The 15,108-nt window shown below is 34.5% G+C and overlaps 2 protein-coding genes and 1 long non-coding RNA gene across 3 annotated transcripts; 1 reads left to right on the top strand and 2 right to left on the bottom strand.

Annotated features, from left to right (window-relative positions):
- Nucleotides 1-9,384: 9,384 nt before the first annotated feature.
- Nucleotides 9,385-11,021, bottom strand: LOC148695967 (uncharacterized). Its single transcript, XR_015964144.1, has 2 exons — nucleotides 10,251-11,021; nucleotides 9,385-9,859 (listed from the first exon to the last, which is right to left on the bottom strand). It is a non-coding gene; the product is annotated as an uncharacterized LOC148695967 (long non-coding RNA).
- LOC137733836 (uncharacterized) lies at nucleotides 11,004-12,487 on the top strand. The gene is made up of 3 exons (XM_068473029.2): nucleotides 11,004-11,530; nucleotides 12,028-12,097; nucleotides 12,192-12,487. Exons 1-3 carry the CDS (start codon nucleotides 11,198-11,200, stop codon nucleotides 12,242-12,244), a joined length of 456 nt encoding a protein of 151 aa, XP_068329130.2. The 5' UTR covers nucleotides 11,004-11,197; the 3' UTR covers nucleotides 12,245-12,487.
- A 43-nt stretch (nucleotides 12,488-12,530) lies between these two features.
- LOC137733835 (staphylococcal-like nuclease CAN2) lies at nucleotides 12,531-14,899 on the bottom strand. Its single transcript, XM_068473027.2, has 9 exons — nucleotides 14,594-14,899; nucleotides 14,359-14,414; nucleotides 14,124-14,238; nucleotides 13,919-14,029; nucleotides 13,621-13,808; nucleotides 13,470-13,526; nucleotides 13,226-13,385; nucleotides 13,076-13,144; nucleotides 12,531-12,918 (listed from the first exon to the last, which is right to left on the bottom strand). Exons 1-9 carry the CDS (start codon nucleotides 14,759-14,761, stop codon nucleotides 12,820-12,822), a joined length of 1,023 nt encoding a protein of 340 aa, XP_068329128.2. The 5' UTR covers nucleotides 14,762-14,899; the 3' UTR covers nucleotides 12,531-12,819.
- Between the last annotated feature and the right edge of the window lie 209 nt (nucleotides 14,900-15,108).

Below are 15,108 nucleotides of genomic sequence, written 5' to 3'. Positions count from 1 at the left end.
TCCTTGGAGTTTTTTGGATTTTAATACTAATACTAAAATAATTAAGATAAAATAAAACGTGACAACAAGTATATAACAAGGCAGATTTGTCGTGTAGGACTAACCCAAATGATGTCGAACAGGTCAAATTCTTGGTAATTTTTTTTAATTTGAAAAAAATGATAATCGTGATATGTAATTAGTTGTTTATTTATTTTTATTTTTATTTTTAAATAAATATTATTGAAATAAAATGACAAAAATGATTACGGTTGAGTAAAACCCAGTTCCTGGGAAGCTCAGTGTGACGGTGTTACAGAGAATACTATGGTGCACCTCCAATTGACACCGGGCTTAGAAGTGATTTTTTATTAAATAAAACATTTATGACGTCACTTGACAGATGGAAAATTGGAAATCCTTGGAAGTTGAGAGGGTCAAATATGAATGATAAGTGATTGCGTATGCGAGTAATAGTCAATATTTATCACTTCTTAATTTCCAAGTGGCGGCTTGGGTGGCGCTGGTTGTTGACTAAATGGCTAATTATTCTAAAATTAAGTGATAAAAGTTGAATTGAGTGGGAAATAGGACGGGAAAATTGTTATGGGTAGGGTCAGTTTGATAAACGTTCATTGAAAATTAAAAACATTTTGAAAACAAAATGACGAAGGACTCTTTTTATGAATTCTTTGTTATTTTATATTTAAAGTTAATTTTAGTGACATATTATAAAATATTGGGAAAAAAACATAAAGTTGCTGAAATTCATGGAGAATTACTTTCGAGAAAGTCTGCTTAGCATTTCTCAACAATGAATATTTTTTTTATTATTGTCGAGAGAAAATTGTACGTTGCAATATCCACCAAGTTGCAAGCAAGATTTTGCCGTATCAAGGGAAGCAATTTGTTTCACATGTGGAGAGAAATAGAACACGGTGAAAATCAAGAGATTTTTTCGTGGGCCAAGAACAAGGTTGGGTATATCAAATGTAATAATACAATTGATTTAAAACTTTAAAAAAAAAAATTCAACCATATAATAGCACTTGTTACTGAACTGCATTCCCATTACAGTAAAAAAACTTCTCGTGAATATCCAATTGTACTCAAGATTTTTGGCCATCGAATGAAAATTTCATTTTATCAAATATCATAAGCCACGTGTACGGTGGATATGCTCGTCCGCATGATCGTTCATCAGATGCATGCACGGGGCACGGTATTTTCCAGATAGACGCTCCTCTTTAAGCAAAATGGGGATCCGAGGGGAAACGGACATGAAACATATCCGACCGTCGATCCCATCTTGTCGGAGTAAAATGGTTCAGATACCGAAAGAGAATCCGTCACACACACATGTAACTCGTGTTCTTTGTTTTGTGGGGCCAATTTTATCACGCCAGCAATTTGTGTCTATGGATTATTGTTCCCCAAACTTAATAATGATCGTTGATTGTGTCGTATTCGTGCTAATAGGCCACGGTTTGAACGCAACAATCCCTGCACCAGATTCGATCTCTCATAAACTTGTTAAACTTGCTACCCAACTGAAGCGCAATGGACTGAAGAAGAAGACCTTGATCACTAGGATAATGAATCCGTCACCTGCAGGCTGCAGTGGTCAATGATATCCTATATTCCAAAGTTTTTGACTATTAGATTTTAATTATTGTATCATTAAGTAACAGTCTAACGGAATATATATTGCCCGAAACATACTAAAAATTCTCCAATTTTTAAACTAAACAACCTCAAATGTGACTAGATATTGCCCCAAACTAATAATAATAATAGGTGGGTAGTTTGATTAACTCACCATAATTTGTCATGAGGACAATATTGTCCTGTAATTTTAATCGTCACATCATAATCTGTCATGAAAAAATTTGATCATCACACGATAATATTATCCTCATCTTAATCATTGAAGTTTTGTTATCTCCAACATAATTTAACCACACATAGTAATTACTATAATGACGGAGATTGAGGAGCATTCTAAGAGCATCTTCAAAAAAGATGTCAAATCTTAGTTGTGGATGCCATTGTGTATATTTGACATAAAAAATCCTTCTAATTGAAGTGTTTATTTGCTGACTGGATTTGAAATCTTTGTAATTAGGAGTTAATTTGACATCAACGTCAAATTTAATTTTTATAGTTTAATGGTAGATCTCATATTCCACTACATTTCAACTAATAAAAATTTTGTTTCATGACCAAATATTGCCTCAAACCAATAATAATAATAGGTGGAAATTTTGATTAACACATCATAATCTGCCATGAGGACAATATCGTCATGCAATTTTAATCGTCACATCATAATCTGCCATGAAAAAATTTGATGATCACACAACGATATTATCCTCATCTTAATTATTGAAATTTTGTTATATCCAACATAATTTAATCACATGTAGTAATTAATATATTATGACAGAGATTGAGGAGCATTCTAAGAACATCTTCAAATGAGATGTCAAATCTTAGGTGTAAATGTCACTATGCATATTTGTCATAAAAAAAATCCTTCTAATCGAAGTGTTTATTTGCTAATTGGATTTAAACCTTTGTGATTAGGAGTCAATTTGACATCAACGTCAAATTTATTTTTTATAGTTTAATGATAGATTTCTTATTCCACTAATATTTCAACCAAAGATGTTAAATGAAAAACAACTATTTAAAGCTCTTCAATAATAAGAAAATAATATTCGATAATTTGGTTAGAGAAACACAAAACTTGACATATGACTTCAGACTGCTACAACAACAATTGATTATAATTTAATTCTTATAATCTGACATAACTCTACCGTGACATCATCATGAAGAAAGTTGAATGATTTACAAAATTATGATTTAATTAGGCTGCCCTCTGTGGTCATTGTCTCTTTCAAACCCTCTGCAACTACTTTATGTGAAACTTGGGTTAAAAGATGACATCAACTCGGAAAGATGTCTCTTTTTCCTTGGTTTAGTCTTTTGATCGGCAGCTGCGATAAGTTGTTTGTCCGAACATGATATATCAAGACAAATTTATATAAATATACAAAGATATTAAGCCAAAATAGGGGGATGCACACATCATCACTTTTTTTTTTTTTTTTTTTTTTAAGTTAAGATTTTACCATAAAATTAGTTGTTAATATAGCGAGTAGATTAGTCTCTTATAAGTCCATAAAAGGTTTCTCATTTTTCTTGAAGTGAGATTCACTCTCAATACGCCAATTGTTAGTACAAGGAGTAACCTAATCTCTTATAAGCACATCCAAAATCGCTCATTTTCTCGATGTCAGACCTTTTTTCGATGTGAGATTCACTCGCAACACACCCTATCACGTATAAGAAATTTTCAAGCCTAACACGTGGACAACATAAATTGAGTAACGTAGAGCACGTGCGGTCGTTGGGCTTCACGCATAGCACAACATGCTCTGATACTATGAAGAAGTTGTGGTTTTTCCATAAAATCAATTAACAATATGAGAAGCAACCAAAATCTCTTATGAACAAATGCAAGATCCCTCCTTTTTCTTACGTGGGATTTACTCTCAACACTTTTGCATACTCCTATTAATTTTAGCTTTGAAATTAAATAAATTAAAAAAAAGAACCAAAAGAAAAAAGTTATACGTAATTGTGCATAAAGAGAAAATGTCAGCGAACATCATTCCGATTTTATTAAAGCATTCTATAAACAGTGACGATTCTAAAGAACGGTAGGCCCGTATCCACAATATTTAATATATTTTCACAACAAAAATTCAACTTTTGTTCCCCTATTTTTTGAATAAAGAATATAGTTTTTAAGAACAAAATGATGCTCTTACATGAGGTATATTCTTGAACAACCATTCCATTTGTGTGAATTTGGACATAGTTGAGCCCTTTTAGGCATCCAAATCCAACATTCGAAAGGATTTCGTAATAAAAAGAACATTCGAAAGGATGTTACGTGGAATTTATTCCAATCTCCTTACATAATATTCTTTGAATTGTCACTCTCAATCTTACCCCAAGTCTTATTATATCAATAATAAAAAAGGGAATAAGTAGTTGATCAACCCATCATATTCATTACAGCGTATGTTATGTATACCAAGTTTTTAGACTAAATTTACAAATTAGGCTATGGGACACGAGTAGGAAATAAACATGGTTAATTTATATTAGATAAATCTAATTACCGACAACCGCATCATATGATATACAAAATTTAGTCTAAATAGTTTGTCTCGCTAGCATTACTCTTCAGTAGATAGTAGAGAATGAGAATCAACCCAACAAAACATCATATTTAACCATCACGGGGTAGCTAGTAGTCGGGGACAAATTACAGACGAATATACCACACATTATGTTTTGGATTTGATTTCTGACGCTAGTGAATTATGCGATTATGGTCAAAATGAGGCTGAAATGCCTTTCTGAGTCTTTTAACTCTCATAAAGGTAGACTAGCGTGGCAAAACCACTAGCTAGTCCCATTTTTAAGGAAAAAAATGTGGTAATTTCAACACGGTTTGAAAAAAAAAAAAAAAACAAAGACTTTGGTTTGGTTTCAGGTACGTACCACTCAACAATACATCTTTTATGCCGGATTTAACGGTTACAAAAATTCGTTAAATTTTTGTATGTAAAATTTAACAGTTGCTTTTCTAAAACTACATAGTGATATATATTATAAATAAATAAAGTGTAAATTACAAAAAATTACCTCAACTATTGGATCATTAACAGTTTCATATCTTGTCTTTAAAAAGTTTCAATGTCATACCTTATCTTTGAATTTGTTGCAATGTCATACCTTATCTTCGAATTTGTTGCAATGTCATACCTTCCGTCAGTTGATTGTCAGTTCCTCAGTTAAATGCTAACGTGGCATGAGACGGGGTCCACTTTTTATTAAAAAATTAATATATATTATAAAAAACTTAAAAAAAAATCATTTCATATTTTTAAAATATTAAAATAATAATTAATTTAAAAAAAAAAACAAACAAACAAACCATCAGTTTCGTCTACCCCTCCCCCCCCCCCCCAACTTCTTCTTCTCTTCTCCCCCATCTTCAGCTTCTTCCCCTGACCCCCTACCTGCAACCTAGTTTGTCTTCCCCCCGCACTCGCACCCACCCTCTTGCCTCCTTTACACACCCCACTTCTTAAATCCACACCCATTCCTCCCATTTTCTCCGCGCCTAGGTTCTCCACCCGCAGAATCAGCTTGGCGAAGGGGGTTTCCTGATTCCACCTCACAAACCCGGCGATGGCGTTAAACAGGATCTAGGGTTTTTTTTTTTTTTTGGGTTCTTTAGAGAAAGACCCTTGAAACTTCTATTTTCCAAACAAAAACCCACATAATATTAAACATTCAAATAAAACCCAAAATTCAAATAGAATACCATGTAGACAAATATATAACCAATTACTACAACATATTTACAACTTATGCCACAAAACCCTAATTATGTCAATAAATATTATTACTCACCCTAATTATGATTAGCAATTAACCCCATATGGAAATTTTACCTTTCTTGTATCATAAATATTAGTAACATATATATATATATATAATATTAATTTATCCATATTCATAAACAATTATGGCACATTTTTTTCGTATGAAAAAAGAAAATCCTTTGTACAATTAGTTATTTTGCATCAAATAATATTGTTTGATAAAATAACAAACCAATTAATATTTTATGTTGTAGGTAACTTATTTTACATAGATTATTACATACATTAGACATTTTTTATTTGTTATTATATATGTGTGTTAAAAATAATTTATCTATATTTATATGTAAAATATAAGTAAATTAATTTTGAATCAAATAGAATTTATTTTGTAGGTAAATTAAAATAGTAGTTACATTGTTATGGTCAAGTTAACAGTGCCTAAATTATTTTGTAAAAACTAAACCAAGACAAATTATCACCATTAAAATAAAACAGTAGATACATTATTTTTTTTTTATAAGAATAAACAATAGGTAAATTATGTTGTAGGTACATTATGTTAGTAAAAAAAATTTAAAAAAAAAAAAAAAAAAAGGGAAAATTGAAGGTAGTAGATATATTATTTTTAACCAAATTTCCTTTATTTGTAGGTGAATTATTTGCATGCATTATTACATATATATTGGGCACATTTTACTACTAATATATGTGTGCAATGATTCACCTGTATTATTATATAAAATATAGATAAAATTATTTTGAATCAAATAACATTTGTTTTATTTTATAAGTAAATTATTTTGCATGTATTATTACTGAGCAAATTTTATAGTGCCATTTCATATTTTCATTTGGTAAGAAAATAACAAGATTAAATTAAAATTGTCTAATTTTATGCAAATTTGAAAAACAATTACGAAATCTTAAGGAAAGTATAACATTAGTGCTCTTTTTTTTTTTCTTTTTTTTTGCCAGAAGCAATAATATACAATTTGTTATGATATATTAATATGCAATGATTTTAAACATCAATGCATTTTTTTTCATTAATCCCTCCCTTCAAATTTGCATAGAATCAAATGTATACATTAAAACCGTAAGTAGGGGTATTTTAGGCATCTAAAAATGCAAAATGTGTAAAGGCAAACATAATTAATGAATTTGCTTATGTGGAGCCTAGTCATTGGGTTTTATTCAGGTAAAAAGACTATGTCGGGTTTTTTGTAAAGAAGCTTAAGTTTCAGGGGCTAAAGTTTAATTTTCAGTTTTTTTTTTTGGTTGCAGGTAGGGGGTCAGGGGAAGAAGATGAAGATGGAGGAGGAGGAGGAGGAGGGAAGACGAACTGAAATTCTTTTTTTTTTTTTTTTTTTTCTTCTGGGTTGCAGGGGGAAGAAGATGAAGATGGGGAGAAGAGAGGAGGAGGAGGAGGAGGAGGAGGGGGGGGAAGACGAACTTATGCTTTTTTTTCTTCTTTTTTCTGTGTTACAGGGGGTCGGGGGAAGAAGATGAAGATGGGGGAGAAGAGAAGAAGGGGGAAGGGGGTAGACGATTGATGGTTTTTTTTTTTTTAAATTAATTAATTTTTTAAAAGTTTTTAATAAATTTTTAATAAAAAATGGACCCCGTCTCATACCACGTCAGCATTTAACTCTGGAACTGATAGAAGGTATGACATTGCAATAAATTCGAAGAAAAAGTATGACATTGAAACTTTTTAAAGACGAGATATGAAACTGTTAATGACCTAATAGTTGAGGTAGTTTTTTGTAATTTACCCATAAATAAAAGTTGTTTGGTTTGGGCTGTTTTATTTTTAGTGACTTTCCACCTGGAACCCACAAATTTTGTTTACGTAGGAAATGATGACTGTTTGAGGGGCCATGCAAATTGCATGGTGATAATCCGGTGCTCCTATTAGATAAAGACTACTTCCCACTTTTGCTGTTTACGCGATCGATCGTGGAAATTGACCGATAATTTATTTGAAAACACACAAAAATTATCATCTTAAATATATTTTATCGGACGGATCCCTTCGATCAAATCTACGAAATCCACCAATTCAAGTTTTTGGAATTTGATTTAACAATTAAAATTATTATAACTTTTAAAAATAGTTCATATTTTTAGCCGTTGAATCAAATTTCAAGAACCCGAATTGATGAATTTAATAAATTTGATGAAAGGGATCCGGAGATAATCTATTTCCTCGTTTATCATATGATCATCATATATGCAATCTAATTGATCATATACCAATAATTAATCACTAGTTGGGTCCCGTCATTCCATTATTCTTTACAATTTTTCCACTATGTTTTGTTTTTTTCAATTATTTCGCTGCGCATTTTGTGGGGTATAAGAAATGGTCAATCACTAATTAATCTACTAATTGTACGTTATTAATTGTTGTGGACCTTTCTACTTTTGAGAACATAAGCAAACACGTCACATACTATCAGTATCGATATTGATGAAAATATTAATACGCAAAGTTGTGGAAATATTGAGAGATTTTGATAATCAGTTGTCTTCGATGTAAATGATGGAAATTTGTTAAAAAACTTGAACGTTTAAAGTGAAACTTTAGGGGCGTCATATAGTAGTTTGTCAACATTTAACTAATATGTCGAAAATATCGACGAAAAATATCAATTTTAGCCGAAATTTAAATGTTTATCTGATATTTTGTGAAGTTTACACTTCAACCCCTATTTCCCTAGAAATAGGTATCGAAGAAATTTCAATACACATATTTCTTTACTTGTTCATGTCAAGTAGTTTATTAATTGAGTTTTGATTCAAGTGATAGTGAGGAAGGGGAGAACTGAACTCAGAACATTGGGTGCAACGATAATACGCTTAATCAATTGAATTACAAACACTTTTACGGTTTATATATTTGAGTTAAGGATAGATCTTAAGTTAATTTAATTGTGGAATGTGCGTATGCCTCTTAATACATGTCTCTTTCATAACCTAATTTAACACGATGCTTCTCACGAGCTAGGATTCTACTAGTTAGATTACGAAGTTAACGTACAAGCTACTAAACTTGATAGGCTATATAAGTATATATCATGTATTCTACGCGTGAAAGTTTCAACGTACTACTTACAAGCTTCTTTTGCTCCATTTAATTTAAATATCATAGAAAGCGTAGATGAGGAAAAAAATAGGGTATAAAAATTATTTCCCTTAATATAAGCACTACGACATTTCTATCTTCAAAAAGGAAATTAGCTGGTGGTCGAAATAACTTATAGAGACATTTTAGTCTTCCTTTCACTAGCTTTGCGTGATACACCACGCAAGATGTGATGTAAAAATACGAACTTGAAATTCATTCTCAATTACTCAGTCAACTTGTGTTGGTTACAAGCACTACGGCATTTACCAAATCTTTTCGTGTGATTTGACTTGAATTTATTGAAGACGGCAGGCAATTGGGCTTTAAATTTTATAGTTTTGACTGGTTTCACATTTTGCCAAAACCAAGTGGTTGATTATCCTTCAGATAAGCATTGGTTTGATCAAGAATATATAACCAAAAAGATAGAAGCTTAGTTACGTTTTTTCAAGAAGAATATAAGCAACTAAGTGTATCTTGATTCGGACATGGGGTTTAGTCGTTTAGGATTACGATTAGGATGCAAATAAAATTGGAATGTTGGAATTAATTTAATTTTGTTGTATCGTAGATTGGGCCTCAATGTTTGGGTCTCGTTACTTAACTTATGATGTATGTAAGAGGGGAGGAAACTCTTATTTTATAAAGAGACATTATATTCACACACCCTAAATCACTTCTTCCACACTTTTTTAAAATTTTAATATTTTCTACACACCACTAACACTTGATAGAAAAATATTAAAAAATAAAAAAAGGTGTGGGATAAGTAATTTGGAGTGTGTGAATATAATCTCCCTCTAAAAGGATCCTTCACCTTCATTTTAAAGGAGGAAAACCTTAGCGTCTCTAACAACAAGCCTCAATGTACAATGTAACTCTCATTTTACATAGTAAAAACCGGATTTACATCAATATGGACGTAATCCCAACTTGAAGTGAAGCACGATACATCGTTGTGTTCATGGGTATGTGTGATTTACAGTCTACATTGTTCCAAGATCGACCCGATTTTGTTCATTAACATTTAGCGCTGTCTGTGGAAGTCAATCCCATGACCACGTGGTTAAAAGCCAATTGTACATGCACTTTCACTATACATTTGCCCACAGTGGTCTTTTGCTAAATTGTCAAGTTAGGAACAGTGCAGCCAATAAGCTCGATCCAAATAGATGGGGACTGCTATGGATGTCCAGATTTTGGAATGCAGTCAGTTTTCATGGATGGAATGGGGCGTTTTGGCGGATTCTCACCAAGGGCTATGATTTAGTTTTAGCTGCATATACAAAACAAAAGGTTATTGAAAATGTCACCCTCTAATTCTATCCATATCAGATTATCGACAGGTTCACATCCTTGATGTCCAAAGCATGGCCAAGTCATTTCCTTGGGTCAAAAAAGAGATTTGACAACACTGTTTGTGGTCATTTTTCAAAATCGGAAGAGATTTTAAGTTTGAACAGCAATCTACAATTATCAATTTAAATTGAGGTGGGTCTCAAAATGAGATTTTGAAATTGTATTAGTTTATATACTTCATTTATTAACATGTAATTTTAAAAAAAGTTGAGGTTCCATCATAAAACTGATTGACAATATAGTAAGTAACACAACATTTTATAAACACTTGCAATGTTTCTCCTTTCATCAAGGTGAGACTCTTTTACCTTCATATTCTCACATGTCCCCTCACGTGTGACGAATTTTCAAGCCAAACATGTGGACAACATGATTTGGGCGACGTGTAGCACGTGAGGCCGTTGGGCTTCACACGTGGGCCAACATGCTTTGATACCATGAATAAAGTTGAGGTTCTACCATAAAATCAATTAGCAATATAGGGAATAGCACAACCTCTTATCAGCATTTGCAAGGTTTTTCCTTTCACTAATGTAGAACTCTTTTACCTTCACATCCTCACAAATCCTTCGTTAGATAAATAACGTTTATATGCAAGAATTGTTTATGAGCTGGTGTATAACACACACCTACACAATTTAGACTAGAGTGTGCTCAATTGGTTGTCGTTTTTGGATTTAGGAGAAGCTAAAGCTGTATGATGAGTATTGTCTTTTTTGTTCATGTGATGCAAATGTAACTTCAATGTTAACCAATAAACGAATCTCACACTCATCACGTCATCAATTTAAGAAATGATCAGACGGTCTAACAACTTGAAAGATACATTGAAAGGGTTCATAACTTTATAACGAAATATGATCAAATAGAAAATCTCAATGACCCAGTTTAAAAATTATCGCAAAACTTAAATGGTGTGAAATGTAGATAGCGCTAAGAGTATAATAAAAAATTTGGACACGTGTTGTAAGTGAGGCCAGATTAGGATCATCAAAGCCCAAATATAGTTCATAAGAAGCCCAGAACTTTTATTTATGAAATTATTATTAGAAAAAAAAAGAGGAAAAGGTCGGAAAAAATAATAATAATAATCAGACAACTCACTCAAAAAAAAAAAAAAAAAACATGCAAACACTAAACAATCTGCCAAATCTGAAAGTGTGTAGGAGTTTCAGATCCCCACCTATGAAATCGCAATAAGAAATCAAACCCATTAAACCCAAAAGAAAATTACTTACTTTGATTGATTTCATTGATGGGAAAGGCACTACCTTGGCCGACCCGGTTCCAAGATTTGACCCGAATTATCGCTGCCGACAAGCTCCCGCGGCCCAGGCGCGCAAAGCAAGTGTCCCAAGTTCGAATTTCGTCCCCGCAGCCGAAACCGGTCGACCCGGAGCGGGTGAAGCTGAGGATGGAGAGATCCGAGGGGCAGAACCGGGTTCCTCTGGCCCGGGTGGTGTCGGACTGCGTGCGGCGGTGGTTTCAGGACACGCTCAAGGAGGCAAAGGCGGGGGATAGCTCCATGCAGGTGTTGGTGGGTCAGATGTATTGCAGCGGCTATGGTGTTCCCAAAGACCCCAAAAAGGTCCTTGCACTATCTTTTTTTTTTTTGTCTGTTAAATTTGCAATTTTGTTCTACATTTTATAATTTAATTTCTTAAATTTACTGAATTTTTTTCTTAAATTTTAACTTAATCTTTAATGTGGGCACTGGAAAAACTGTCAGTTAGGATTGAGTTAACTGTCAGTTATTGGTAAATGCTATTGCCTTAGTTTCGTGGCACAAAACCGGGCAATGACGTTCCAGGATTCGTACAGCCGATCCTATTCAGTGGGAAAATGTTTTGTTGTTGTACTGTTGCCTCAGTTCACGAAACTCCAAATCAGAAATGTATGGTTCCGTTATTCCCTGGTGTCATTGGCATTGCTATGAATGACGAAAGGATTCATGAATGTGTTCTTCGTGCCGCGTTAGGACGCTAACGCTGGCTTGTTTTCGCCTTCTGTTTTTGTGTCAAAAGAGACTGGTTAATCTTGCAGTTGTTTCCGCTGTCTGAACTTGTGAGTTGTGCACGTAATCAGGGACATGCTTGGATGAATAAAGCTTCGAAAAGTAGAGCTTCGGTTTGGAAAGTGAGCGATAAGCCTCCAGGTACCATCTCTCCCCCGTCTGTCTTTCAGTGTTTGGACACCGTTTTGGTAGTGACCTTATATGTTTTAATTGTTTCCGTGGTGGTCTCGATTAGGTTACAACGCAAGTGATTCTAACTCGGATGAATTGCAAGACGACACGAAGTAAGGCCAAATGTTCTTTCTCAATTTTGAGTTCACTTCTGGGTTTGATTAATTTTCTTCCATTCCCACTGTTATTGGAGACACTTTGCAGTTTAGTTTTCGATGCGATCTTCTTGCATTGCTTAGTAATGGAAGGGTTCGTATTTACTGTCTCTTCGTTCTCTACCGAGCTTCAGAACCTTCCTCTGCTCTTTAATTCTGTTTTTGTTCTTTGAGATAAGTTTTGATAGTTGATGACTGTTTTACCTGTCTTGGATTAACATATGAGCTTAGTGTTTATAACAGCAAGCTAAAACAAATGAGTGTTTACTTTCTAATTCACCATCGTCTAAGTTATGAGCTAAAACAAATTAACTCTTATCAACCATCTTCGCCAAGCGTGGGTCACCAATGGAGGGCTCATCTCCCAGTCCGGTTTGTTCTTAACATTGGTGACCCTAGTTTGCGGTTGGATGATCCTCGTAACTTGATTTCTGATGTTTTTCTAGAGTACTGCATATAGCTAATAGAGAATAGCACTAACATTACAAAAGAAACAATGTTTGTACATCCGAGAGACAGATACATCTCGATAGTACATCATTTGCCTTCACGCCGATCCCTTCTCCAATCCCATGGCTTCTCAGGGTTTGATGAAGCCCACAACCCAACTCGCTTCGCCCGAGCCTTTTTTTCCCACTATTATGATTGATACATGTGAAAATCAAATGTAGATACATGAGTCGAAATGTTGAAAATAATTAACTTTCCAACTTGCTAGAATTGTGCTGTTTTACTCTGTACTAATTACACTTCATCAAATAAGATACATAATTAGCAGTATGATTTTACTCACTGTTGCAAATTCTGGGCGTTGGTCGTAGGCTGCGTAATGCCATGCACACCCCTTCTTGAGCATTACTTCCTGGATGAGATTGTAAACGGATATCAAGACTTATTGGTATTATATACAAGACAGATATTAACGTTGGCTGCCATATAATACCTGTACAAATATGTCGTTGCAGTATACGTCACCTACACAGCGCCCGTAACGATCTTCCCCATAGATAAGAACCCTCAAACGCTTGCCCTGAATAAGCTTAACCAGCTCCTGTTTGGCTTCTTCTCCATAGGGCATTTCACCCTCGGGTGCATCTATACCCCTGTTTTCTCTTAGAATTGATTAACTTTCACCTGGTAGAATATATGTTGCAGCTAGTAGAAATCATAAAAGCAGATGATTTTACCTCAGACGGATCCTATACTTTCGGGCAAGGATCTCCTCGTTTTGAATATTCAGTACCCTGAATGGAGAGGAAAAACGCAATTAGAAACCTTTTCTGTGTTCACAATGATTAATCATCCAGAATTTATGCAAGTGGCATATGAATATCCAACCCGTATCCAGCATCTTTGATTTTCTGATTAAGTGCATCTGCCTTTGTATAGTCCCTCACGGCGCGAGCTTTCGATCTTTGAATGGCAGCTCTTTGCACATCGATCGGAACAAAGGACGACTCCCTGGGATCCTCTGTGCTGACGTAGACTGTCATCGAATCGCCATCTTGAATCGCTTTTCCATCAACCTGGTTTTATCCAAAATGATTCACCCATCAAAACTCAGAACTAGTTTGCAGGCACTTGGCAGTGGTGAAAACTGAAAAGAAGTACTTTGAGAGCAAAAAGTTTGTATTACCGGCAGCGTCCGGAACTCGTACTTTACTCCTTGAGGCAACGAAGTTGGGACCTCAGCAGAAAGACTGACCAGAGTATGTGGAAGAGGAAGGCCGTAGAAAGCCAATAAACCCTAAAGACAAACAATCACAGAAGAATTTATACGTTACTATATTTCATCACAGTTGTGAGAAACATGTAACAGTCGGAATTTTGTGGCAATGTACCTCAACATCCGGCCTTTGGTGTTGTTTCAGGGTTTGTATAACAAGCCTAGCCGCTTCTTCGGGTGTTCTTGGTGGCGGTTTGGCTTCCCTCCATGCGACAACTAGTTTTCTATACCTTTACACAGTTAGGAAATTTGAACAAAATCAAGTTCAGTAAACTATGGATATAATTTCTCCAATGTCTAGACCTTTTTTCCCCTTAATGAGATTACACTGCTAATCAATTGCTAATTACCAGTTAGCTTGAGCCTTCCTGGACGAGACCACATGCTGAGCGAGCCCTTCTGGGACCTTAAAAATCGCAATCATACAAAATTGAGAAGAAAAAAGAAGTTGACTTTAAGAGAATGCGATCAAAATTAACAAAACCCAGAAAGGTAAACACCCAAAATCATCATCCATTTACTCAGATTAAGCTTTTACCTTAAAAAAAGGTGATTAAATGGTTCAATTAGTGGTAGAAAGGTTACCTGAGAGGTGATCTCGAAGTTGTAGAGGTCTTGGGCAAGAGCCGAAACGCCGACAGTGGCGGCGGACACGCCGTGAGGGCCAAGTGATTCAGAGTAGTCCCCTCCGGTGGTGGTGGATTTGCACCATTGCCCCAACAGGAACCTTATGAAGCTTCCCAACAACCCCATTTCTCAATACTCCCAGCAGTCTGAGCCCCCAGAGACTCAGAGTTGCAAGAGAATTTGACCCAGAAGCTGAAGAAGGAAGAAAAGCGAAAGACTTTCGAGGGTGAAAAAAAAAGGAGATTATAAATAATTGGGTTCTGGTTGAATTTTGGTAAAGCAAAACAGTAAATTGCAATGAAAAGGCAGAGAGGAAGCAACCAATCATTTAATAGATGGACACGTGGCGTGTTGGAGTTTATCAGTTTTTTTTTTTTTTTTTTGTTTTGGGTTTATCAGTTTTATAGGTAACTCAAATCAGTGTTTTTCTTCGAAGAAATTGTAGTAATGGTTAATCAATTTTAACTAAATTG

This window comes from Pyrus communis, chromosome 7 (genome assembly GCF_041283825.1).
Source record: "Pyrus communis isolate YQ-2024b chromosome 7, ASM4128382v1, whole genome shotgun sequence".
NCBI lineage: Eukaryota > Viridiplantae > Streptophyta > Magnoliopsida > Rosales > Rosaceae > Pyrus > Pyrus communis.
Note: the sequence above shows the minus strand (reverse complement) of the source record. Positions and strands in the feature narration are given on the sequence as shown.